The sequence below is a fragment of the Schistocerca americana genome, chromosome 2 (genome assembly GCF_021461395.2).
Source record: "Schistocerca americana isolate TAMUIC-IGC-003095 chromosome 2, iqSchAmer2.1, whole genome shotgun sequence".
In the NCBI taxonomy this organism is placed as follows: Eukaryota; Metazoa; Arthropoda; class Insecta; order Orthoptera; family Acrididae; genus Schistocerca; species Schistocerca americana.
Genome location: NC_060120.1, coordinates 1,019,549,821 through 1,019,574,934, shown reverse-complemented (window position 1 = coordinate 1,019,574,934; position 25,114 = coordinate 1,019,549,821). Strand labels below are relative to the sequence as shown.

General features: G+C 38.9%; 1 protein-coding gene across 4 annotated transcripts in view; it reads right to left on the bottom strand.

Moving 5' to 3' along the window:
• LOC124594855 (CDP-diacylglycerol--glycerol-3-phosphate 3-phosphatidyltransferase, mitochondrial) overlaps positions 1 to 25,114 on the bottom strand; it is an 89,384-nt gene that overhangs the window by 58,284 nt on the left and 5,986 nt on the right. For 2 of the 4 annotated variants that reach the window (XM_047133316.1, XM_047133315.1), the window contains exons 2-4: positions 23,023 to 23,233; positions 4,774 to 4,896; positions 4,316 to 4,462 (exon numbers count right to left, since the gene is read on the bottom strand). In XM_047133316.1, coding sequence (XP_046989272.1) covers positions 4,316 to 4,462; positions 4,774 to 4,896; positions 23,023 to 23,233 — 481 coding nt within the window. Of the gene's footprint in view, positions 1 to 4,315; positions 4,463 to 4,773; positions 4,897 to 23,022; positions 23,234 to 25,114 lie in introns of those variants that run through there. The other 2 variants (XM_047133317.1, XM_047133318.1) reach the window with 2 other exon arrangements.

The following is a 25,114-nucleotide window of genomic DNA, read 5'->3' as shown; positions in this document are numbered from 1 at the left end:
TATTATGCCACACAAGAAACAAGAACACATTAACCATTTGAAAAAATATTATGGAAATATACATATGAATATTTTCTTATTCATTCACAAAAACCTGAATTTCTCGAGCACATTGGCTGAAGATCTGGAACCTGAAGTTTGCTCAATTACGTCTTGAACTTATTCATAATTTCCATTTTAAGGTTATGATCTTCTTCCATGATTTCTCTTTGACTTTCTATTAATCACATTTTTGCATTGTATTCCTCTCATATTAAACACATTTTTAAGGAGTGAAGCTCATCTGCTTTTTTCAACAACTCTCAGTTCTTCACTACAACTGCATGGTCTCTTCCTCTTTTGCTGGGCGCATCTTCCGATACACTCCCACCAGAGAATGCAGGCCGATAAAGTTCCACCTTCAGCAGTTTCATTTCTACCTTCAGAGCAGTTATCATCATTGAAGTTGTTTGAAAGTAATACATTATCTTCTGATGTGTCATTGTCATTAACTTCAGATATCCCCCCGAAAATTTGTGGGATCATATCACAACTATTTGGCTTACATCATTTATCTTTGTGTCACCTAATCCACCGCCAATTTGAAATTTTTCTCAATTATATTTCACTTCCATGTCCTTCCAAATTACTTTAAGCTGCTCTTGTGCTCTTTATGTAAGAGCTTCTGTGTTGTATTCAACATGTATTTTTTCCCCAAGCATCCTTTTTCCTTTTTTAGCATGTTGACATCATGCTTTTCAGATGTATTTATGTACTTTTTCATTATTTCAGCAAAATGCTCTTTTTCATTTTCTGGCAGGTTTTTTGAATGTTTCTTGGCTACCTCCATGTTGCTGCCAGCTCGTATCTCAAACCAGCACTTAAATTAACATGTGTCACCAACCAACAATGGACATTGGTAGCTGTAGATGGCGGGGTTAACAACAGATTCATCCGTTAATAGCACATTTCTTTTTCATAATACACAGATCTTATCAGTAATTAGTACAATAGCATTTAGATTTTCCAATTTCAATAATTTAATTTCATAATCCTTTTTAGTTTCTAAAATTATAGCAATGAACATAAATTACGCAAAAGGTGATGCAAAAATGAATAAAACTCTGTCAGTGTACATGCCGCGTCAATTCAGGATAAAACTTCAAGCTTTCGACCACTACCTCCATGGTCATCATCAGAGCTAAAACTGACTGTCGTAAACTAGCAAGGCTCCCCCTTTTATATGCAAAGGACGGCTTCTGATTGGCTGGAATAAATCATAGCAACAGCGATATGGCGCGTAATGAAGTGGTGCCCTCTACTTCCATAGATGTAGCCATCCCTTGAATCAGGAGGTAAAGTGCAGGAAGTTTTCCTCTGCGATTTTTCTTTATCCAGTGCACTCTTCCAGGTGTTGCTAAGTGCATAGCCATTGTCTCTGTTAAAGGTATTATCGCTGAGTCTAATTTCGACTGCTTCCCGAATCACAGAGTTCCAGTAATTCGATGCGTGGGCTATTACTCTCGTTTCTTCAAATAAAATCTTATGCTTGTTAAGCAGGCTATGGTCAGCCACCGCTGATTTTTCCAAACACCTGTATTTCAGGTGGCACTGGTGCTCGATGCAACGGTTGGCCACAGTTCTTACAGACTGGCCCACGTAATTCTTGCCGCATTCGCAAGGAATACTATGAATTCCCGGCACCCTTAAGCTGAGACTATCTTTGACTGGTCTCAACATTTCCTTAATTTTCCTAGGTGGTCAGAAAACTGGTTTTATTCCTTGCCTCTTTAGGACTCTGCCTATCTTGCTTGTTGTAGCATCGCAAAATGGAAGTTGCGCTATGTGTTGATCCTCTTCTTGTTTATGGACGGCATCATGTCTTACTTTCTTGGACATTACTGATTTAATTTCAGCGGCAGAATGACCATTCCTCTTGAAAACAGTCGTCAAATGGTTAATCTCAGGACCGAGGTGGTCCTTGTCGGAAATAGTCCTGGCTCTGTGTACTAAAGTATTCAGCATAGCTCTCTTCTGAGACGGATGATGGAAGCTGTGGCTATGCAGATATAAGTCTGTATGCGTTGGCTTCCTATACACAGAATGGCCCAGTCGTCCATCTGGTTTTCGCTCCACCAACACATCTAAAAAAGTTAACTTCCCTTCCTTCTCTACCTCCATTATAAATTTTATGTTTGGGTGTACACCATTCAAATGTTCAACGAACTGCCATGTGGCCAGATTAAAAATGTGTCGTCGACGTATCTGCAGAAGAATGATGGACTGAGGTGAGCACTGATCAAAGCTCGTTCTTCAAAATCCTCCATGAAAAAATTCACTATTGCTGGTGATAGTGGCGAACCAACGGCTGTTCCATCCGTCATTTCATAATAATTTCCACTGTATAAAAAGTAAGTGGTTGTCAAGGTAAGCCGGAACAACTTCAAAATTTCTGAGGAAAAATGAGCAGCCAACAGTTGTAATGTGTCATCCACAGGTACTTTTGTGAACAGGGAACCACGTCGAGGCTGACAATGATATCATTTGGGCCTATCTTCATCTGTTTTATGATATCAACAAACATTTTTGAATTCTTAATATGATGTGGGCAGTGACCAACTATAGGCGCCAACAATTTAGTTAAGTGTTTTGCAAGCCTGTACGTAGGAGAGCCAATTGCACTAACAATCAGTCTCAATGGGACGTTCTCCTAATGAACCTTTGGCAAACCGTACAATCTTGGTGGCCTAAGTGCTCTCAGCCATAAGTTCTTCACCAGTTCGTCGGAGAGGCCAAAGTTTTTTAGTAGATCCCTTGTCTTCCTGCTGAGCGCCGATGTGGGTTCCCATCTGAGAATCCTATATGTGCTATCCTCCAGTAACAATCCTACTTTATTGTGGTAATTGTAACATTGAGGATTACCGTGGCGTTCCCCTTGTCAGCAGGTAGAACAACTAGATCTTCATCCTTCTGCAACAATATCAGTCCTTGTCTCTCCTCTCTGCTGATGTTTGACTTAGGCTGCTTGGATGTGGCTAAAATCCCGCTAGTAGCAAGCCTTACGTCATCCGCTGCTTCTTGAGGAAGATGATGAGCTGCTTGTTCCACTCCACTAATAATCTCAACCACAGGTAACTTACGTGGAGCTGGGGCAAAGTTCAGTCCTTTACTGATGCAATAATGTCTGGCGACAATCAATATTTTCTGAGAGGGAACGTGATACACGTGCCAGCAGTGTACAGAAATGGCTTACTTCTTTAGTAAAAAGGCGTTACATCTTTAGTTACAACTAAAGAAGTAAATAGAAATTGAGCTCTCCAACAGTTACCGAAAGAGTATATTACTAGAGAAGTAATTTACTAAAGTAGTCCAGACTAAAGAAGTAAGAGTTACTACAACAGTAATTTATACTAATTTGTGCTCGCCACTCTTAATCTTTTTCCTATTAGTCCATCACATCCTGCTTTGCTGTAGAGATATTTAATGTTTGTCATTTTCTGTCTCATGTAACAAATCAAACTGACTTTAACTAGAATTTCAATTATGCTTTCAGTATTTTTCTCCTTTCAATTTTTACTTGTTACCTGTCAGTTTTCATCACCCCCTTATCTTGCATCCAATATAATTAAAAACACAATTTTCAACTCTTTCTGGAGGGTACAAACATTTATTCCTTATCTGTACCTTATTTCAACTTCATAATCTGCAGGTCCGTGGGAGACCAGCATTAAGTCTTTATTAGCCTTCCCATTAGCCAAGCCACGTAATTTCTGCCACACAATTCTTGCATTCTTTCCATACTGACTAAGCTACGGCAACGTCACATTTATCACAAATTATGCTCATTTTACAATTACACACATTTCAACTGCAGTTAACAAAGAACTACTGAATATCTGCAAACTTCTCTTATGATGAGCTGGATGGCAAAACAAGTAAGTGAACTGGTCAGCAGACAAAAATAAGAAAGTAAACACTACACAGATATTAATGTAAAAAATATTGTTACATTCCATCCTGCATTTTCAATTGTTAAATATTAATGTAAAGAAGGTTCCAGCTCAAATAAAATAGGACATGAATAATAATTCTTTAGTACTGTTTCCCAAGAAAATATAAAACAGGCATTATCAGAAAAAAATATTAGAACCATCACAATTAATGAAAATAAAATGGAGCATTCCGAACTGCCTCCAGTTGCTGATGGCTTCACACTGAAGAGTGAGTCACTAAGGTACCATACACAATTCTGACCATACCTGTATAGATATTTTCCAAGTTTTCTGAACTGTTTAAATTAAGAGACATTTGTCAACTTCGTTAACCAACAAATTACCTGACAATACTTCTTATGCTTCTCCAATAATGGTAAGAGCATATGGCGTGAATTGAAATTTCCCCTCGATCCTCGGCTAAAATCCAACAATACTTTCACTTTTAAGTTGCCTGAAGAAGTCTCCAGATTCTTGGCAATTGCAGATACCTGTAACGTATCATAAGTTTGTTTAAGAAAGGGTTCCATTGGTAGACAACACAAAATTGTCAATTAGAAAATAACTGAATATTTTGATCCTACACAAATATTTTCTGGACAGAGATCAGATCAGAATGCTTTCCATAAACCTGCATTTACAGTAAGCTATTATTCACAGCAATAGGCAGAAACTGCATTGTTGCTCTTTTATGGTATTTCAAACAGACAGAGGGAGGGGGGAGATGGGGAGAGTTAATAATCAGTTGTCATAGATCAATCAAAATCACCATTTTGATTAAATTATTTAGTTTTCCACATACCAGCTCTTTCTCCAGAGTCCCTGTGCCCAGGTATAAAGATGCAAGTGTGATTCTCCTCTTGGCTGCTTTGCTCCTCTCTAAGAGTGTTTCATAAAATTTACTTGGTTCTGTAATAACAGTGACCTAGAAAATGAATTAAAATATGAAAGCTCATGTTGTTAATGATCAATTTCACAGCACAATTAAGTCTTTGTAACAGTACATACAAAAAATTCACAATTCATCAGTGGCAACACTCAAGCAGCACAAATGAAGAAGTCATACACATTTATTATTCATAGCTGTGCTCTAATTTTAGGTGTCAATAAGAGTTGTCAAGACAGCTAATAACATGGACCTCATACTCAATAATTACATTTGGTTCTATATGTTCTTGTTTTGCCCTAAAAATAAGTAAAGTCAATTCTTTATTACAATGAATTCTTTCCAAGGTTACCTTTCATCACATATATTCAATACATTCATTGGATGTCCTCCTCTAACCAGTGTAAGTATTTCAATTACAACACAAAGTTACTCACTACAGAGGAGGTGCTGAGTGGGACAGGCACTAGACTGTTCAATACCAGCTTTCAGATATAGTCCTCCCTCATATAAAGAAAAGGACTATGTCTGAAAGGTATTATCTAAGTGTCTACTTTGAGATGTACCTGTCACTACTTAAAACCACCTCTATGTGGTGTGTAGCATTTTGTTGTAATTCATATCGATTTTGTTATTGTTATTTCACTTTGGATTTTCCACTGCTATAATTTAATGGCTTCATTAATGCTAAAACTTTCACTCAGGCAAATGCCAAGAAATTATTTTCTTTTTTTTGCACCTCATGCTTTCCCTAACCTACTCGGACATATGGTTATTAATCTTCCACACACACACACACACACACACACACACACACACACACACACACACACACACACAAACTCGTTAATAGCATTTTATTAGCATTAACAATAGGATTCTGAAAATTATATAATTTTATTTAGTCCGTCTCCTGTTCTCCAACTATGTATATGCCTACCCTGCTCAATGAATTTAAACTGATTTTCCTGATGTAATAAGAAGTAACTATTCATAATCATTGTGTTTTGTTGACATATGCACTCAGTTTTTCAATATCACTAGGACATCACCAACGTTTGGAAAAACACACAATCTGAGCAGTCTGAAGATATGCGAAAACATAGTAGAGTGAAATTACCTTTCAAATCAGTTCCTTCAATCTTTGTCCAAACTGAACGAATTTGTTTTTCTTCACCCCAAAATTTATGCAGATTGTTGCTATGTACATCTCATGAGCCACGGTATATTTTTTCCCACGTGCATATTATTTTAAATTAGCATTATCTTCCTGTTAATTCTCATGCGAATTGATAATACTACTATTCTCTCATTTTTCAAGTAAAACATTCGGTGTACAAGCCTAAGTGCTATGAGACACTATACAGAAAATCTTTTGATTCTTAAGATAAGAGCGTTTTCTTTATATCTGGGCACTGATCTAATTAAATTACTCTTCAGAGATCTCAGTTTTCCATTATTTTTGAGAGGGAAAAAAATTGAATGGGTAAGGAGTTATGTCCATTTTAAGTGGGACGATAAACATGAAGTGCTCAAAAAAACTATTGCTGAAGTGCCCTATGTATCTCTCTGCTAGAGATGCTACAGTTGTGCAACACATTTTCCTGGTTTACCAGATAAATTACAAAGACACAGCACTTCTTATACACAGTTGCTCTCTCTAAGGTTACACCAGAAAGGTACTTTTTAGTACAGTTCAAGACCTTTCTTGATAATTTTCCTTACTAATCTAACCTAATTAAAATAAAGACTATGGATGCTAATGTCCAGGTGCAAGCACTTTATGCATGTTTCACGTCTTTTTATACCATTAGGTAAAAACTGTTTAATTTGACCATCTTTTGGATTCCATGCTTAATTTTACAACTCTGCACAAGTGGTTGAGAGACCTGATTTACAGCTCAGTGCAACTATAACACATACCACCTGTAACAGGACCTCCTTGTAGTCAAACTGTAGTGTCACAAAATTGTTGAAACTGTCATCCATACCCCTATTGCTCACTCAGTCAAAGGTGATGTCAAATTTTGTCACATTATGTAATTCAGTGCTTCATTACGAATCTAATACATATTCTGTTGTAATGCACTACAATTTTAAAATATTTTTTGTAAAGATTGACTGGGCTTTATTGTCTTTTTTCACGTGGAGTGAGCTAGTGCTACTGTTGACTGAAGTTCACCCACTACGAGTTGTAAACTGGTCACTATTTCACCTGCCAAAGATGACAAGAAGATGAACTTCAGGATGTTGCTTAGCTGATGTACTTTTTTATTTCTTAAGAACATTTTGTATTAAATTAATTGTTTCACTGAAAAATGTTTGAAGCCAAGATAATGTTCACACGTTAATTAGTTCTGCTGACCAGGATGTAATACTGATGAAGAAAATACGTAAAATATCAGTAAAATACTTCATGTTGACAGCATTTTATGTAGGAAAAAAAGAGGTCAAATGTAATTTTTTCCAAGTAAACTGCCATTTTTTCTCTACAATCACTGAACCTATAATTTTAAGAAAATATTTGGAAAGAAACAGTTTAAAACCTAACTTCTGGTTAATGACTGGTACTTGTGAATCATTTACAGAATTCTACGCACATTGAAATAGTCTCTGATTTTTGCATTCAGTATGTAGTCTAGCTGTGAGATTCCTTCCAGCACTGTAAGCAGTCACATTTTACCACAGAGCACCACCTTATCCACGGTGCTTTCAATGGTAAATGGGAAGATTTGCATGATCCATTGAAGTCAATGGCTATTGCAGCAAGTAGTGTAGCTAGCAGAAGGTTGTCCAAGCCAGACATGCCTTGACAAAGGAGTCAGACTAATTGCGGCTCACATCATAGGGCAGGAAGAATTCTTGGAAGAGCAGTGGAACCAACTTCCCTGGAAGAGTAGACACCAAAAAGAAATTCTGTTGCCTCAGAGACAGTGGATCAGCAGCACCACAAGTGGTCTTATCTGGCACAACTTTCTGTGGCCAGTAGACACTATGTACTGATGAGCTCCTAAACATGAATAGCTGATGGACACTGCAGGAGAAATAAGGACAAGAGATTTGGTACTGTGGAACATCATAAAATGATGATGAAGTTCGCTCAGGAACTTCATGTGGCAAGTTAGAATGTAATGTAAACTCTCTCAGGTCACAAGATTATAATGGGTAGTTGAAATCAGTAATTGGAAAAAATAATGTTATGTTATATTCAATGACTAAATAAAATAGTTCTTATATCAGCTGCTTTAAATCACTGATTCGATCACAGACATAATGTCTGCTTTTTCATATTCTTTATAGCTTTTACTTACATATGAAATTATTGTTTATACATACAATTGAGTATAAAACTGAAATTCTATATAATAGAACAGTCCCACTTGACACTTTTTTCTATGCATAATGAGATAGCTTTATCATACCATCACATGACATGTCTAATAATGGCTTCATCTGTAGATGCATAATTTTTCAAAAATCCTATCGCAGGAGAACCTTCAGGGATGTAGGGATGTTATACGAGTCGAGTTATACACCAACAAAGGCACATAATGTACAGAAACTTACTAACAAAACAGTACTACACAGTTGGTGTTCAAATGACAAAAAACACACATCATTGCAATTCACCTCATATCCAATTCCTCAGCTACAATGTGTTGTAATATCCCGCATAAAATTCCAACAGTTCCATCATGGAGTATAAGCCTCCTGTCCTTGTGGATCACTTCATGCACTTTTGCAATTGTTTCTGAAGTTGCACATGACAACGCTCGACCTAAGTGTTTGTCATTGTTCATAGACTTCTGGTCATCTTTACATCACTGAAACCACTCAGATGCTCTTGTTTCAATCAAAGCTCACTCACCAACCTCCATGCATCCCTTAGCATGTGGGGAGTTTCAGCTGCAGTTTTGCTTAGCTTAAAACAAATCTTAATTTAGATCCTTTGTTACTTCAAGCTGGTAATTTCAAAATGCATAGACACAGAGGAAATAAATAACAATGCTGACACCAATGCATTCACAATTTTAAGACACAACTATAGGTGCCAAGCAGGAGACGCTTGTATTGCTGACTGATTTGTGTCTGATATGCAAATTTTAAGAAATTTGGGGAAGAGCATTGTCAATTATATTTCATCTGTGCTTCATTCTTGTAACTCCCACTTCCATAGTAATGACATCCAGTTGTATCTAAGTGTCAGCACTAAGAATATTGCTGCCGCTGTATCAGGTACGAATAACAGTCTTTGTTCAGTGTCATGATGGGCACAAAACCTGAGTCTTAAGAGAAATCCTAAGAAGTCACAGGTCATATTGTATCATACCAAAAATTGATCAGTGGACTTTTTGTAGGTTAGTTACTCCAACAATTCATAATGGCATCCAATTATCACTTCAGAAAACAATATAACACCTTGGTATAATCTTGATGAGCATCTAAATTGGTAAGAATAAACAGTTGTAGCATGCTGCAATCTCTCCTGCCTACATGCAATCCAAAAATTTAGAAGGCTGTTTCCACCTCAAATTAATGAAAAATTAGTGCACTCTTTAATTTTGCTAAATCTTAACTACTCTGATGTAGTCAAACACAGTGCAAATAGTGAAAACACCAGAAACCTCAGGCTAACTATAAATTCTTGGATAAGATACGTGCATGAAACATTCAACTGCTTGAACACAGCAGGTCCCCCTATGCTCAGTTAGACAGGACGAGATTAGACACTGACATGTGATGTGATTTCACAAGTTCTGTTTAATTCTTCAGAGTCTTAGCACTGTTTGTTATGGTCTTCAGTCCAGACTGGTTTGATGCAGCTCTCCATGCTACTCTATACTGTGCAAGCTGCTTCATCTCCCAGTACCTACTGCAGCCTACATCCTTCTGAATTTGCTCAGTGTATTCATCTCTTGGTCTCCCTCTATGATTTTTAACCTCCACGCTGCCCTCCAATGCTAAATGTGTGATCCCTTGATGTCTCAGAATATGTCTTACCAACCGATCCCTTCTAGTCAAGTTGTGCCACAAGCTCCTCTTCTCCCGAATTCTATTCAATACCTCCTCATTAGTTGTGTGATCTACCCATCTAATCTTCAACATTCTTCTGTAGTACCACATTTTGAAAGCTTCTATTCTCTTCTTGTCTAAACTATTTATCGCCCACATTTCAGTTCCATACATGGCTACACTCCATACAAATACTTTCAGAAACGACTTCCTGACATTTAAATCTATACTCGACGTTAACAAATTTCTCTTCTTCAGAAACGCTTTCCTTGCCATTGCCAGTCTACATTTTATATCCTCTCTACTTCGACCATCATCAGTTATTTTGCTCCCCAAATAGCAAAACTCCTTTACTACTTTAAGTGACTCATTTCCTAATTTAATTCCCTCAGCATCACACGAGTTAACTCGAGTACATTCCATTATCCTCGTTTTGCTTTTGTTGATGTATACCCTCCTTTCAAGACACTGTCCCTTCCGTTCAACTGCTCTTCCAAGTCCTTTGCTGTCTCTGATAGAATTACAATGTCATCGGCGAACCTCAAGGTTTTTATTTCTTCTCCATGGATTTTAATACCTACTCCGAACTTTTCCTTTGTTTCCTTTATTCCTTGCTCAATATACAGATTGAATAACATCAGGGAGAGGCTACAACCCTGTCTAACTCCCATTCCAACCACGGCTTCCCTTTCATGACCCTTGACTCTTATAACTGCCATCTGGTTTCTGTACAAATTGTAAATACCCTTTCGCTCCTTGTATTTTACCCCTGCAACCTTCAGAATTTGAAGGAGAGTATTCCAGTCAACATTGTCTAAAACTTTCTCTAAGTCTACAAATGCTAGAAGCATAGGTTTGCCTTTCCTTAATCTTTCTTCTAAGATAAGTGGTAAGGTCAGTATTGCCTCACATGTTCCAACATTTCTACGGAATCCAAACTGACCTTCCCCGAGGTCAGCTTCTACCAGTTTTTCCATTCGTCTGTAAAGAATTCGCGTTAGTATTTTGCACCTGTGACTTATTAAACTGATAGTTCGGTAATTTTCACATCTGTCAACACCTGCTTTCTTTGATATTGGAATGATTATATTCTTCTTGAAGTCTGAGGGTATTTCACCTGTCTCATACATCTTGCTCACCAGATGGTAGAGTTTTGTCAGGGCTGGCTCTCCCAAGGCTACCAGTAATTCTAATGGAATGTTGTCTACTCCGGGGGCCTTGTTTGTACTCAGGTCTTTCAGTGCTCTGTCAAACTCTTCACGCAGTATCATATCTCCCATTTCATCTTGATCTACATCCTCTTCCATTTCCAAAATATTGTCCTCAAGTACATCGCCCTTGTATAGACCCTCTATATACTCCTTCCACCTTTCTGCTTTCCCTTCTTTGCTTAGAAATGGGTTTCCACCTGAGCTCTTGATATTCATACAAGTGGTTCTCTTTTCTCCAAAGGTCTCTTTAATTTTCCTGTAGGCAGTATCTATCTGACCCCTAGTGAGATACGCCTCTACATCCTTACATTTGTCCTCTAGCCATCCCTGCTTAGCCATTTTGCACTTCCTGTCGTTCTCATTTTTGAGACATTTGTATTCCTTTCCGCCTGCTTCATTTACTGCATTTTTATATTTTCTCCTTTCATCAACTAAATTCAATATCTCTTCTGTTACCCAAGGATTTCTATTAACCCTTTTACTTTTTACCTACTTGATCCTCTACTGCCATCACTATTTCATCTCTCAAAGCCTCACATTCTTCTTCTACTGTATTTCATTCCCCCATTTTTGTCAATCGCCTCCTAATGCTCTCCCTCAAACTCTCTACAACTTCTGGTTCTGTCAGTTTATCCAGGTCCCATCTCCTTAAATCCTCACCTTTTAGCAGTTTCTTCACTTTTAATCTACAGTTCATAACCAATAGATTGTGGTCAGTGCACACATCTGCCCCTGGAAATGTCTTACAAATTAAAACCTGGTTCCTAAATCTCTGTCTTACCATTATATAATCTAGCTGATACCTTTTAGTATCTCCAGGGTTCTTCCATGTATACAACCTTCTTTCATGATTCTTAAACCAAGTGTTAGCTATGATTAAGTTATGCTCTGCGCAAAATTCTACCAGGCAGCTTCCTCTTTCATTTCTTAGCCCCAATCCATATTGACCTACTATGTTTCCTTCTCTCCCTTTTCCTTTTATAATTCCAGTCACCCATGACTATTAAATTTTCGTCCCCCTTCACTACCTGAATAATTTCTTTTATCTTATCATACATTTCATCAATTTCTTAGTCATCTGCAGAGCTAGTTGGCATAAAAACTTGTACTACTGTGGTAGGGGTGGGCTTCGTGTCTATCTTGGCCACAATAATGCATTCACTATGCTGTTTGTAGTAGCTTACCCGTACTCCTACTTTTTTATTCATTATTAAACATACTCCTGCATTACCCCTATTTGATTTTGTATTTAAAACCCTGTATTCACCTGACCACATGTATTGTTCCTCCTGCCACCGAACTTCACTAATTCCCACTATATCTAATTTTAACCTATCCATTTCCCTTTTTAAATTTTCTAACCTACCTGCCCGATTAAGGGATCTGACATTCACGCTCCGATCCATAGAATGCCAGTATTCTTTCTCCTGATAATGATGTCCTCCTGAGTAGTCCCTGCCCGGAGATCCGAATGGGGGACTATTTTACCTCCGGAATGTTTTACACAAGAGGACGCCATCATCATTTAACCATACAGTAAAGCTGCATGCCCTCGGGTAAAATTATGGCTGTAGTTTCTCCTTGTTTTCAGCCGTTTGCAGTACCAGCATGGCAAGGCCGTTTTGGTTAGTGTTACAAGGCCAGATCAGTCAGTCATCCAGACTGTTGCCCCTGCAACTACTGAAAAGGCTGCTGCCCCTCTTCAGGAACCACACATTTGTCTGGCCTCTCAACAGATACCCCTCCATTGTGGTTGCACCTATGGTACGGCTATCTGTATCGCTGGGACACACAAGCCTCCCCACCAACGGCAAGGTCCATGGTTCATGGGGGGGTCTTAGCACTAGCACCTTCAATATAACTTCTCAGATATTAACCACCTGTCATTATTTCATAACTGCACAACCAGAACGGGTCATGTCCAGTCGTATCTTTGTGTAACACTAAATATTTCTCCACATCATCCTCTGTTTCAGCCATATGAATGTGGAACAAACTACTCTGTAATCTGTGTCTTACCCAAAACCACTCTGCATTTGAAAGGAGATTAAAGCTGTTATCACTGGCATAGGTTCCCTCTCAGCATATCCTGGCTGTTTTCTTTCAAACCACTCACACTTTCCTCATTCATTTCTGTATCTGTTTTGTTTCTTCCATTTCAACTGCTAATCTAACCCTATTATTTCTCACTCTTCCTATGACCAGTCAATGACTTCTCAACATTGATTTCTCCTATACTACTGTCACACACTTCTGCTAGATGTCATTATTCGTATTCTACAGTGTGGCACACAAAAAACCAGCTGCAAGTAGAGACTACTAGTCAATTACACATGAATTATTGTCATAAGCAGATACAACAACAAACAGATATATATGTAATAATTAGATAATAAAGAAATAACAAATAAGCTAATGGAAGCAACAGCTTTGATAAAGTAGATAACTGGTGGGCGACAATGGGCAGTCTAGTACTCGGGCCTGGTTTTTCATGTGCCACCCCGTATAACAAAATTATAAATATATGGGGTTTAAGGAATGTTAATCTTATTAACAAATCATCATTACAGGGTGTTTGAAAACTCCTTTACAAACTTGTAGGACTTTTAGATGGCAGTGAGTGTGTAATATTTTGAATAATAGGAACCCATGTCCAGAAACATACCACTTCCATTCTGCAGCAGTTTTAATTCAGATGAGTTATGTGTAAATTTCTGCTGAGGGAAAGTGAAAAGTCTCAGGCCTGCTAGACCTGGTACACAATATGGCAAACAGGGTGATGCCTACTATGTCAGTCAGTCACCTGACATCATATAATGTCTGGCTTGTTGGGAGACTTATTCAATGTCAGTGCTGTCAGTGCACCTCTGATACAGTAAACATGGTTTGGTACACATTTTTTGAATACACAGACATGCTCCTTATGTACGGCACTGCTCAAGGCAATGGAAGAACTGATAGTCATCTGTATCACATATGTTTTCCACAATGTAGCATGCCATCATACAAACTTTCTGCCAAAGTTACGCAGCAGCTCTGAAATACACAGCTTCACCATGAGGAGGTAGAATTTGTTGCTCCATGGCAATGCTGCACACACGAATTTGAAGAAGATGCACTGCATCGTGTTGAAGAGAGCGTGTCAACGAGTACTCAAATAATTGAGCGTGCAATGGGTGTTAGTGACAGTATGTCTAGGACATTCTGTGTGAGCAACAATTACATCTGTACCACTTACAAAAGGTACACACTATGAGTCCAACCGATTTTCCTCAACAGGTTTCTGCACCACTACATTGACACATTACCATTTCCACATCAAGTTCTGTTCACAGATGAATGTAAGGTCATTAGGAAGTGTGTTCTGAATTCACAAAACAGCCATGTCTGGGCAGACGAAAATCCTCGTGCCATGCACATTCAGGGATTTCAGAACCAGTTTCATATTATCGTGTAGGCAGGAATTCTGAATGGTCAGCTGACTGGGCCATACCTCTTTCCACTCAAGCTAACTGGCCCTGCACACTTGATCTTGCTACAAAACATATTGGACCTGTTCTTGGAAGCTGTGCCTCTGAATGTCCATCATGAAAAGTTGCTTCAGCATAATGGTGCACCACCTCACTTATCTCACATGTGGTTTGGAAACATCTCAAGAGATGATACGAGGGCTATGCAGAAAGTTTTTAGCAGCCCGTAAACCGTAAGGCAGAGGACAATCAGGTTGTTTTCATTCGAAAGAGTGATGTTTTTTGACCTTGGGACGATTGCGCGCAGCCCCTGGCTTGCGGTGATCTCCCCACAGTGCGGTAAGAAAGCACAGGCAGTGCTGAGTCATAGACAGTGGAGGATGGAGCTGCCGTGCTGCGACTTTCGCACCATGATTTTTGACGATTATAAAAAGGATTTAAGTGCCGAAGAATGCCATTCTTCTTTGCTGCGTGTTTTTGGTGAAGCTTCCCCTTCTAGGGCCACAGTTGGAAATTGGTTTCGCGAGTTTTCGAGGGGTCGGCAGTCAATTGAAGACGAACCTCGTCCCGGTCGGCCAGCAACAGCTGTGACTCCTGAAAACATTGATGCTGTGAGGAAAACGATCAAAGAAGATCCACATCTTACATTTTGTGACATTGAAGGGACCCTAAATATTGGATCAACAGCAGCACAGACCATCGTTCATAGTCACTTAGGGCTTACTAAGAGATGTGCCCGTTGGGTGCTACAATCCCTGACAGAAAGCCAAAAGGAGGCGAGAGTGGACTGGTGTCGTTTCATGCTCGAAAAATTCAATGAAGGGAAGTCCCAAGACACCTACAATATCGTCACAGGTGACGAAATGTGGGTCTACCATTATGACCCTGAAACGAAGAGACAGTCTTCTGTGTGGTGCTTTCCAGGGGAGGAACCACCCACAAAAGTTCAACGAAGTCGGAGCTCTGGAAAAAAGATGGTGGCAACTTTTTTCACAAAGATCGGGCATCTCACCTCTGTGACCTTGGACACACGCCGTACAGTCAATCACCACGTGGAAGTCGCAGCATCCAAAGTCCAAGAGTGGGCACCTTCTGCTGCATCGTGACAATGCAACTGCGCACAGGGCTGCCAGAACGATGGACTTTCTGGAGAAGGAAAAAGTGCGAATGTTACCCCATCCCCCCTGTTCACCTGACCTGGCTCTCTGTGACTTCTTTCTGTTCCCTAAGACTACGGAAAAAATTCAAGGGCAGCAGTTTTCATCAGATGAAGAGGCCATTGCAGCGTACAAGAGTGCACTAAGTAACATCCCAAAAGAAGTTTGGACTGACACATTTTCTAAGTGGTTTCAGAGAATGGAAAAATGTATACAAGCTAATGGAGAGTATTTTGAAAAGTTGTAAACATTTTTTTCAAATAAATTTTTTTCACACATTCTGCTAAAAACTTTCGGCATAGCCCTCGTATGGTGAAAGATGGATAAGCAGAGGTGATCCAACCAAGTGGCTGTGACGATCCAAGCGCGTGGCTGCCCAGAACACCAGATTTAACTCCTATGGACTATTGCTTGTGGGGTAGCATGCAAAGTTCAACCTACAAGTTTCCTGTAGGGACAGAGGAAGATCTGCTGGCACAAGTTCTGGCCACTGCACTAGAAACTAAAGAGGCACCGGGTGGCATGGTGAGTGTGTATCAGAACATGCTTCATAGGTACACTGTCTGTAACAGCATTGGTGGTCGCCACATCAAGCCACCGTTGTAATGCATCAGTACTGTTCTGCACATACCATAAGCTGGGTTCTTTTTTGTTTTGAAATACTGTAAACACAATGTTTAAGCATTAATACAAACAAATGAACTTCAGTAATAAATGGGTTTTTTTATGTTTCCTTTCGAATTGTTGCCTGCTAATGTACTGCGTCATGTCTAATTCCTAAAGCAGAAATGGACGAGTTAAACATCTGAATTGAAACCATCGTAGAAAGGGAATGGTACATTTCCGGATGTGGGTTCCTATTCACCAAGCGCCCTGTTATTGGTCACGTACTGCACACATAATGGTTATCCACTCGGATCTCTGATGTGATGTAAGAGAGAGCCTGAAGACCCTGATTTTGTCAAGTTAAATACTTGCATAAATAAATAAAATATGGGTCTAGCACAAAGTCTGATGGTACATGGTGCCACTGGGTATGCAACATGATTGCCTCTGGTTCACATAGCTTATAATTTGTACAACAACCAATAGGTTTTTGATGTGTTATGGCTGGTGGCAATGCCCATCTTCAAGCATTTCTAAAAGATAATGCAAGACGGCACAAAGGACATTCGAATGTTTACCTGGTCAGCACTGTCTCTAGATCTCTCACCCAATGAAAACATCTCATCATGGGTTGCTGAGAGACTGGCACATCACCATTCACCAGCCACTATCATTGATGAACTTTGGCACTGACAAGGAAACCTCCCCATCACACCCCCCTCAGATTTAGTTATAAGTTGGCACAGGGACAGGCCTTGAAAAACTGAACACAGATCAATCAAGAAAACAGGAAGAAGTTGTGTGGAACTATGAAAAAAATAAGCAAAATATACAAACTGAGTAGTCCATGCGCAAGGTAAGCAACATCAAGGAAAGTGTGAGCTTACGAGCGCCGTGGTCCCGTGGTTAACGTGAGAAGCTGCGGAACGAGAGGTCCTTGGTTCAAATCCTCTCTCGAGTGAAAAGTTTAATTTTTTATTTTCAGACAATTATCAAAGTTCAGGCACTCACCCATAATCAACTTCGCTCTCCAAAATTCCAGGCCATGTTCAGATTTGCTTGGACATATGCAGGATTTGATGGTCTACACACAGAAACATTTGAAAACATAAAAAACATATGTTTTGACAGAGCACTGGGAAAACCGTGCAACTGTGAAACTGTTGCATTCATTTGTTGCAGTTTATCTGACAAACTCTTATGTTTTCATCACTTTTTTGGGAGTGATTATCACATCCACAAGAAAACCTAAATCGGGAAAGGTAGAATCTTTTTACCCATTCGCCAAGTGTGCAATTTAGGTGGGTTGACAACATATTCCTCTCATGTGACGCACATGCTGTCAGCAGTGTCGTATAGAATATATCAGATGCATTTTCCTGTGGAGGAATCAGTTGACCTATGACCTTGCGATCAAATGTTTTCGGTTCCTATTGGAGAGGCACGTCCTTTTGTCTACTAATCGCATGGTTTTGCGGTGCGGTCGCAAAACACAGACACTAAACTTACTACAGTGAACAGAGATGTCAATGAACGAACGAGCAGATCATAACTTTGCGAAAATAAAGAAAGTAAAATTTTCACTCGAGGGAAGACTCGAACCAAGGACATCTCGTTCTGCAGCTGCTCACTCTAACCACACGACCACGGCGCTCCTCAGCTCACATTGCCCTTGATGTTGCCTTTATCTTGCGCATGGACTACTCAGTTTGTATATTTTGCTTATTTTTTCATAGTTCCACACAACTACTTCCTGTTTTCTCGATTGATCTGTGTTCAGTTTTTCAAGGCCTATCCACTGTGTCAATTTATAACTAAATCTGAGGGGGGTGCAATGGGAAGGTTCCCTTGTGAGTTTAAGAAGTATGGAATGACGTACCAGTATCACTCAAACTCAGTTCATCTTAGTGCCCAGCTGGGTTATCGATATTGTTGTCGCCAGAGGTGACAGACCTGTGTACTAAATTTCACACCTGTATATCCCCAATAACCTTCAGATTTGCAAAGATATTCTTCCTACTATACTGTATAAGCATGACAACTGAAATTTCATTATTTGCTTTCGTTCCTGATTTTTTAATTTTAATGGCTACTCGTGTACTTTATTTACTTTAGTTGCAGTGCTCCAGAGAATAATTCTATTAAGAAAACCAGGAGAGAACACATGTAAAATAAGACAACGCTCCTGTTATGAGGATAACACTGTGAGAGATACTGCTTCGAGCAGAAAAACTAAGTTTCTTGAATAATTTATCAATGTGTTGAATCAGGTTCAGTTTGTTATCCAGTTTGACCAAAAAGAAGTTTAGGTTCAGTATTTTGTTTAGTGTTTAACCATTAATGTCTAATTTTGATTCTAGCAGATTTGTCCTTGCTCATTTGAAATTGATTAATGTGAGATTGTGAGATTAAGACTTAAACTGTTACCTCTAAACTAGTTGCATGGTGTTTAGCAATCACTGGAGATGGCTCTGGTACATTGAGTTTAGACCTTGATTAGTACAACTAATTAGACCAAAAACCAAATGAGTAAAAATAAATATTTGAATTTTTTCAAGAAACATATCGGATTTCAGTACTAGTAGTAGTAGTAGTAGCAGCAGCAGCAGCAGCAGCAGCAGCAGCAGCAGCATGTTCCATGAGATATTATGTCTCAAATTATTGAGTGCTGCATGTTTGTTAAAAGACCTATAACAGACAAGAGTCCTATAGTTTGTATTATTTTGAGGGTATTTCCAAGTTTGCTATGCAATTTATTTCCAAGATGACTTCATTGTTTCTTACTGATCTTCAAAACTGTAATTTCTTGTTACAGTGTTGTTACAAAGCTCATGTAACAATGAATCCTGAATTAATTCTCATATGCTATGAAAGCAAGGGGAAACTACAGTCAGAATTTTTCCCAAGGGCATGCAGCTTTACTGTATGATTAAATGATGATGTCGACCTCTTGAGTAAAATATTCCGGAGGTAAAATAGTCCCCCATTCGGATCTCCGGGCGGAGACTACTCAAGAGGACGTTGTTATCAGGAGAAAGAAAACTGGCGTTCTACGGATCGGAGTGTGGAATGTCAGATCCCTTAATCGGGCATGTAAGTTAGAAAATTTAAAAAGGGAAATGGATAGGTTAAAGTTAGATATAGTGGGAATTAGTGAAGTTCGGTGGCAAGAGGAACAAGACTTTTGGTCAGGTGAATACAGGGTTATAAATAGAAAATCAAATAGGGGTAACGCAGGAGTAGGTTTAATAATGAATAAAAAAATAGGAGTACGGGTAAGCTACTACAAATTTAAAAGAAATTATTCAGGTAGTGAAGGGAGACAAAAATTTAATAGTCATGGGTGACTGGAATTATAAAAGGAAAAGGGAGAGAAGGAAACATAGTAAGTCAATATGGATTGGGGCTAAGAAATGAAAGAGGAAGCAGCCTGGTAGAATTCTGCGCAGAGCATAACTTAATCATAGCTAACACTTGGTTTAAGAATCATGAAAGAAGGTTGTATACATGGAAGAACCCTGGAAATACTAAAAGGTATCAGATAGATTATATAATGGTAAGACAGAGATTTAGGAACCAGGTTTTAAATTGTAAGACATTTCCAGGGGCAGATGTGTACACTGACCACAATCTATTGGTTATGAACTGCAGATTAAAACTGAAGAAACTGCAAAAAGGTGGGAATTTAAGGAGATAGGACATGGATAAACTGAAAGACCCAGAGGTTGTACAGAGTTTCAGGGAGAGCACAAGGGAACAATTGACAGGAATGGGGGAAAGAAATACAGTAGAAGAAGAACGGGTTACTTTGAGGGATGAAATAGTGAAGGCAGCAGAGGATCAAGTAGGTACAAAGACAAGGGCTAGTAGAAATCCTTGGGTAACAGACGAAATATTGAATTTAATTGATGAAAGGAGAAAATATAAAAAAGCAGTAAATGAAGCAGGCAAAAAGGAATACAAACGTCTCTAACATGAGATCATCATGAAGTGCAAAATGGCTAAGCAGGGATGGCTAGAGGACAAATGTAAGGATGTAGAGGCTTATCTCACTAGGGGTAAGATAGATACTGCCTACAGGAAAATTAAAGAGACCTTTGGAGAAAAGAGAACAATTTGCATGAATATCAAGAGCTCTGATGGAAACCCAGTTCTAAGCAAAGAAGGGAAAGCAGAAACATGGAAGGAGTGTATAGAGGGTCTATACAAGGGCGATGTACTTGAGGACAATATTATGGAAATGGAAGAGGATGTAGATGAATATGAAATGGGAGATATGATACTGCATGAAGAGTTTGACAGAGCACTGAAAGACCTGAGTCGAAACAAGGCCCCAGGAGTAGACAACATTCCATTAGAACTACTGACAAACTTGGGAGAGCCAGTCCTGACAAAACTCTACCATCTGGTGAGCAAGATGAATGAGACAGGTGAAATACCCTCAGAGTTTAAGAAGAATATAATCATTCCAATCCCAAAGAAAGCAGGTGTTGACAAATGTGAAAATTACCGAACTATCAGTTTAATAAGTCACAGGTGCAAAATTCTAACACGAATTCTTTACAGACGAATGGAAAAACTGGTAGAAGCTGACCTCGGGGAAGGTCAGTTTGGATTCCGTAGAAACGTTGGAACATGTGAGGCAATACTGACCTTACCACTTATCTTAGAAGAAAGATTAAGGAAAGGCAAACCTATGCTTCTAGCATTTGTAGACTTAGAGAAAGCTTTTGACAATGTTGACTGGAATACTCTCCTTCAAATTCTGAAGGTTGCAGGGGTAAAATACAGGGAGCGAAAGGCTATTTACAATTTGTACAGAAATCAGATGGCAGTTATACGAGTCAAGAATCATGAAAGGGAAGCCGTGGTTGGAAAGGGAGTGAGACAGGGTTGTAGCCTCTCCCCGATGTTATTCAATCTGTATATTGAGCAAGGAATAAAGGAAACAAAGGAAAAGTTCGGAGTAGGTATTAAAATCCATGGAGAAGAAATAAAAACCTTGAGGTTCGCCGATGACATTGTAATTCTATCAGAGACAGCAAAGGACTTGGAAGAGCAGTTGAACGGAAGGGACAGTGTCTTGAAAGGAGGGTATACATCAACAAAAGCAAAACGAGGATAATGGAATGTACTCGAGTTAATTCGTGTCATGCTGAGGGAATTAGATTAGGAAATGAGTCACTTAAAGTAGTAAAGGAGTTTTGCTATTTGGGGAGCAACATAACTGATGATGGTCGAAGTAGAGAGGATATAAAATGTAGACTGGCAATGGCAAGGAAAGCGTTTCTGAAGAAGAAAAATTTGTTAATGTCGAATATAGATTTAAATGTCAGGAAGTCGTTTCTGAAAGCATTTGTATGGAGTGTAGCTATGTATGGAAGTGAAACGTGGACGATAAATAGTTTAGGCAAGAAGAGAATAGAAGCTTTCAAAATGTGGTGCTACAGAAGAATGTTGAAGATTAGATGGGTAGATCACACAACTAATGAGGAGGTATTGAATAGAATTCGGAAGAAGAGGAGCTTGTGGCACAACTTGACTAGAAGAAGGGATCGGTTGGTAGGACATATTCTGAGACATCAAGGGATCACACATTTAGCATTGGAGGGCAGCGTGGAGGGTAAAAATCGTAGAGGGAGACCAAGAGATGAATACACTGAGCAAATTCTGAAGGATGTAGGCTGTAGTAGGTACTGGAAGATGAAGAAGCTTGCACAGGATAGAGTAGCATGGAGAGCTGCATCAAACCAGTCTCAGGACTGAAGACCACCACAACAACAACAACAACAACAACATGCTATTACTGGCTAACAAAAATGTAGATCAGTTCCTAGAATTTATTCAGTGTCCAATGTACCGAATTTAACTGAGATTCTGTACAGAGTTGTTATACCTATGCAGTTTGAGGTAAAAATGCACTTACTGTATCTACAGCTTTTGCATTGCATGCCGATGTTGGTTGGTAACGACTCACGTGACAAAAGATGGGAACTGAATACAACAAATCATGGTTCAGATGGTAGCCATCAAGATTGCTTTTTCATAATTTATAATATGGTATTTTGTTCTATTGCATTAGAATTTAACCTCAACACCCAATATGACAAATGTATAACTCAGGCTAAACTACACATCTGTGTACGGAAACAATATTTTTGTGTTGAGATTTATTAGTTTCACCAACTCATATGCAAAACGTTACATTCCAGCACACTTAGGCCTTGGGCTACGCTTATTGGTCAGTCTATAAGCACGCCTAGTTTTTTCCCACTCACATTCAATGGCTTCACCAACTCTCAATTAAACTGTTATAATCTTTATCCAACCTAGACCTCAAGCTACAAGCCAGTCTGTAAGCACAACTCGTTTTCTTCCCACCACCCACATTGAAAACAAATGTAATCAGTTTGTATATTCTGATAATAGAAATCATTCAACAATTCTATTGGCTAATGTATACAGTCACCCCACTGGTTATGACCAACTTCAAGAACTTCCAACATCAACACGCAACACATAAGTGCACTTTTGGGAGGTTTCGTTATTTTTGTAAACTAATTAGCCCATTGTACAGACATAAACAAACACTCACTTCTCACCAATTCATTCTAATAAAAATCAAACTACAAGCAATATCTCCACTTACACAATATTACAAATCAACATTTTATTATATATTCAAACACCGACAAGTGATTACTATACCTTCTCACCATCTAATGTGAAGAATGGTGCTACAGAATGCAACCACTGAAAGGAGGAGGCACTTGTTGGAAGCTTCTGATCTGGACAAGCCATCACAATCTCTTCAGGAACAATATCTTCTGTCTTATGTCTATGAAGAAAAGAGCTCAAATGTTTTGCTGTGTATAATACTGGCAACACATTCAGATTGTTTCCACAGTCATCTGTGTATCTGTGAAAAAACATGTTGCATAAATGAAATTGTTACAACTGTAAAGACCAGTAACTCCTAAACTGTTGATATCTAAAGAAAACGGAAATGTAATCCTGAAGCTGGAAGAGAACACACAGCAAAGTAAGAAATAAATTTTAAAAAATGTGTATTGTCCATTTCAAGCTATCTTCAATTTCCTCCTCTCCAGAATGGCTTCTACAACTCAATAAACTGTACTCACAGTAGCAAAAATGCAGAGTCAACGAAACTGGGCTGTTTCTTATGGAGCAAATATTCTAACATAAATGTTAAGCACAGCTTGAACAATCAAGATTTTGAAACACTAGTTCCATGCGGAGCCTCAAACACAATTCATAGAGTGGTAACACTGCGAAAAGGGAGATGGAAGCAGAATGCATCTTATAGACATAGTAGCAATAGCAGTGCTGCCTCCTTGACAAAGTCAATGCAGGTACTTGTGCACTTTGTGAAACAATATAGGCAGCATTTGCCATGAGCTGTGATGTGACCACATGGAGTTATAGAAAGTACCCTCAGAGAGCAAAAGGCAGCTCAAATAATTGTGCCAAATCCTGATATCAGTATGACCCCAAAATGCATAATGTATTCAGAAACAGAGAACTCATTAGGCCAAAGTTTGCAAGATATTTGCCAGGGCCAAAATAATTTTATGGATCATGGCTCATTTTTTGCTCCTCCATCAGTCTCCTAACTGGTCTGATGTGCTCTGGCATGACTTCCTGTCCTATGCCAACGTCTTCATCTCAGAGTAGCAACAAACATCCTCAACCAGTTGGTGAATATTTTCCTGTCTCTAACTTCCCATACGATTTTTACTCTCTGCAACTCCCTCTAGCACCATAGAAGTTATTCCCTGATGTCTTAACACATGTCCTATCATCTTGTCACTTCTTCCTGTCAGTGTTACCCACAAATTCATTTCCTCGTCAATTCTGCAGAAAACCTCTCCACATTTACTATGTCAGTCCTCCTAATTTTCAACATCCTTCTACAGCCAACATCTCAAGGGCTTCGCAACTCTACTTTTTCAGTTTTCCCAAAGTCCAAGATTCATTCCCATACTATTTTCTGCTCTACATCAGCATTCTCAGATATTTCCTACTCAATCTACATCTACATGGATAATCTACAAAACACAGTTAAGTGCCTGACAGAGAGTTCATCGAACACCTTCACAATTCTCTGTTATTCTAATCTTGTATAGTGTGCCGTACGAGCTCTGATTTCCATTATTTTATCATGGTGATCGTTTCTCCCTATGTAGGTCGCTGTCAACAAAATGTTTTCGCATTTGGAGGAGAAAGTTGGTGATTGGAATTTTGTGAGAAGATTCTGCCACAGCGAAAAATGCCTTTGTTTTAATGATGTACACTCCAAATGCTGTACAAATTCAGTGACACTCTCTCTCCTCTATTTCACGATAACACAAAACATGCTGCCCTTCTTTGAAATTTTTGATGTATTCTGCCAATCCTATCTGGTAAGGATCCCACACTGCACAGCAGTATTCCAAAAGAGGACGGACAAGCGTAGTGTAGGCAGTCTCCTTAGTAGATCTGTTACATTTTCTAAGTGTCCTGCCAATAAAACGCAGTCTTTGGTTAGCCTTCACAACAACATTTTCTATGAATTCCTTCCAATTTAAGTTGTTCATAATTGTAATTCCTAGGTATTTGGTTGAATTTATGGTCTTTAGATTTGACTGATTTATCATATAACTGAAGTTTAACAGATTCCTTTTAGCACTCATGTGGATGACCTCACGCTTTTCGTTATTTAGAGTCAAATCACAATTTTCACACCATACAAATATCTTTTCTAAATCATTTTGCAGTTTGTTTTGATCTTCTGATGACT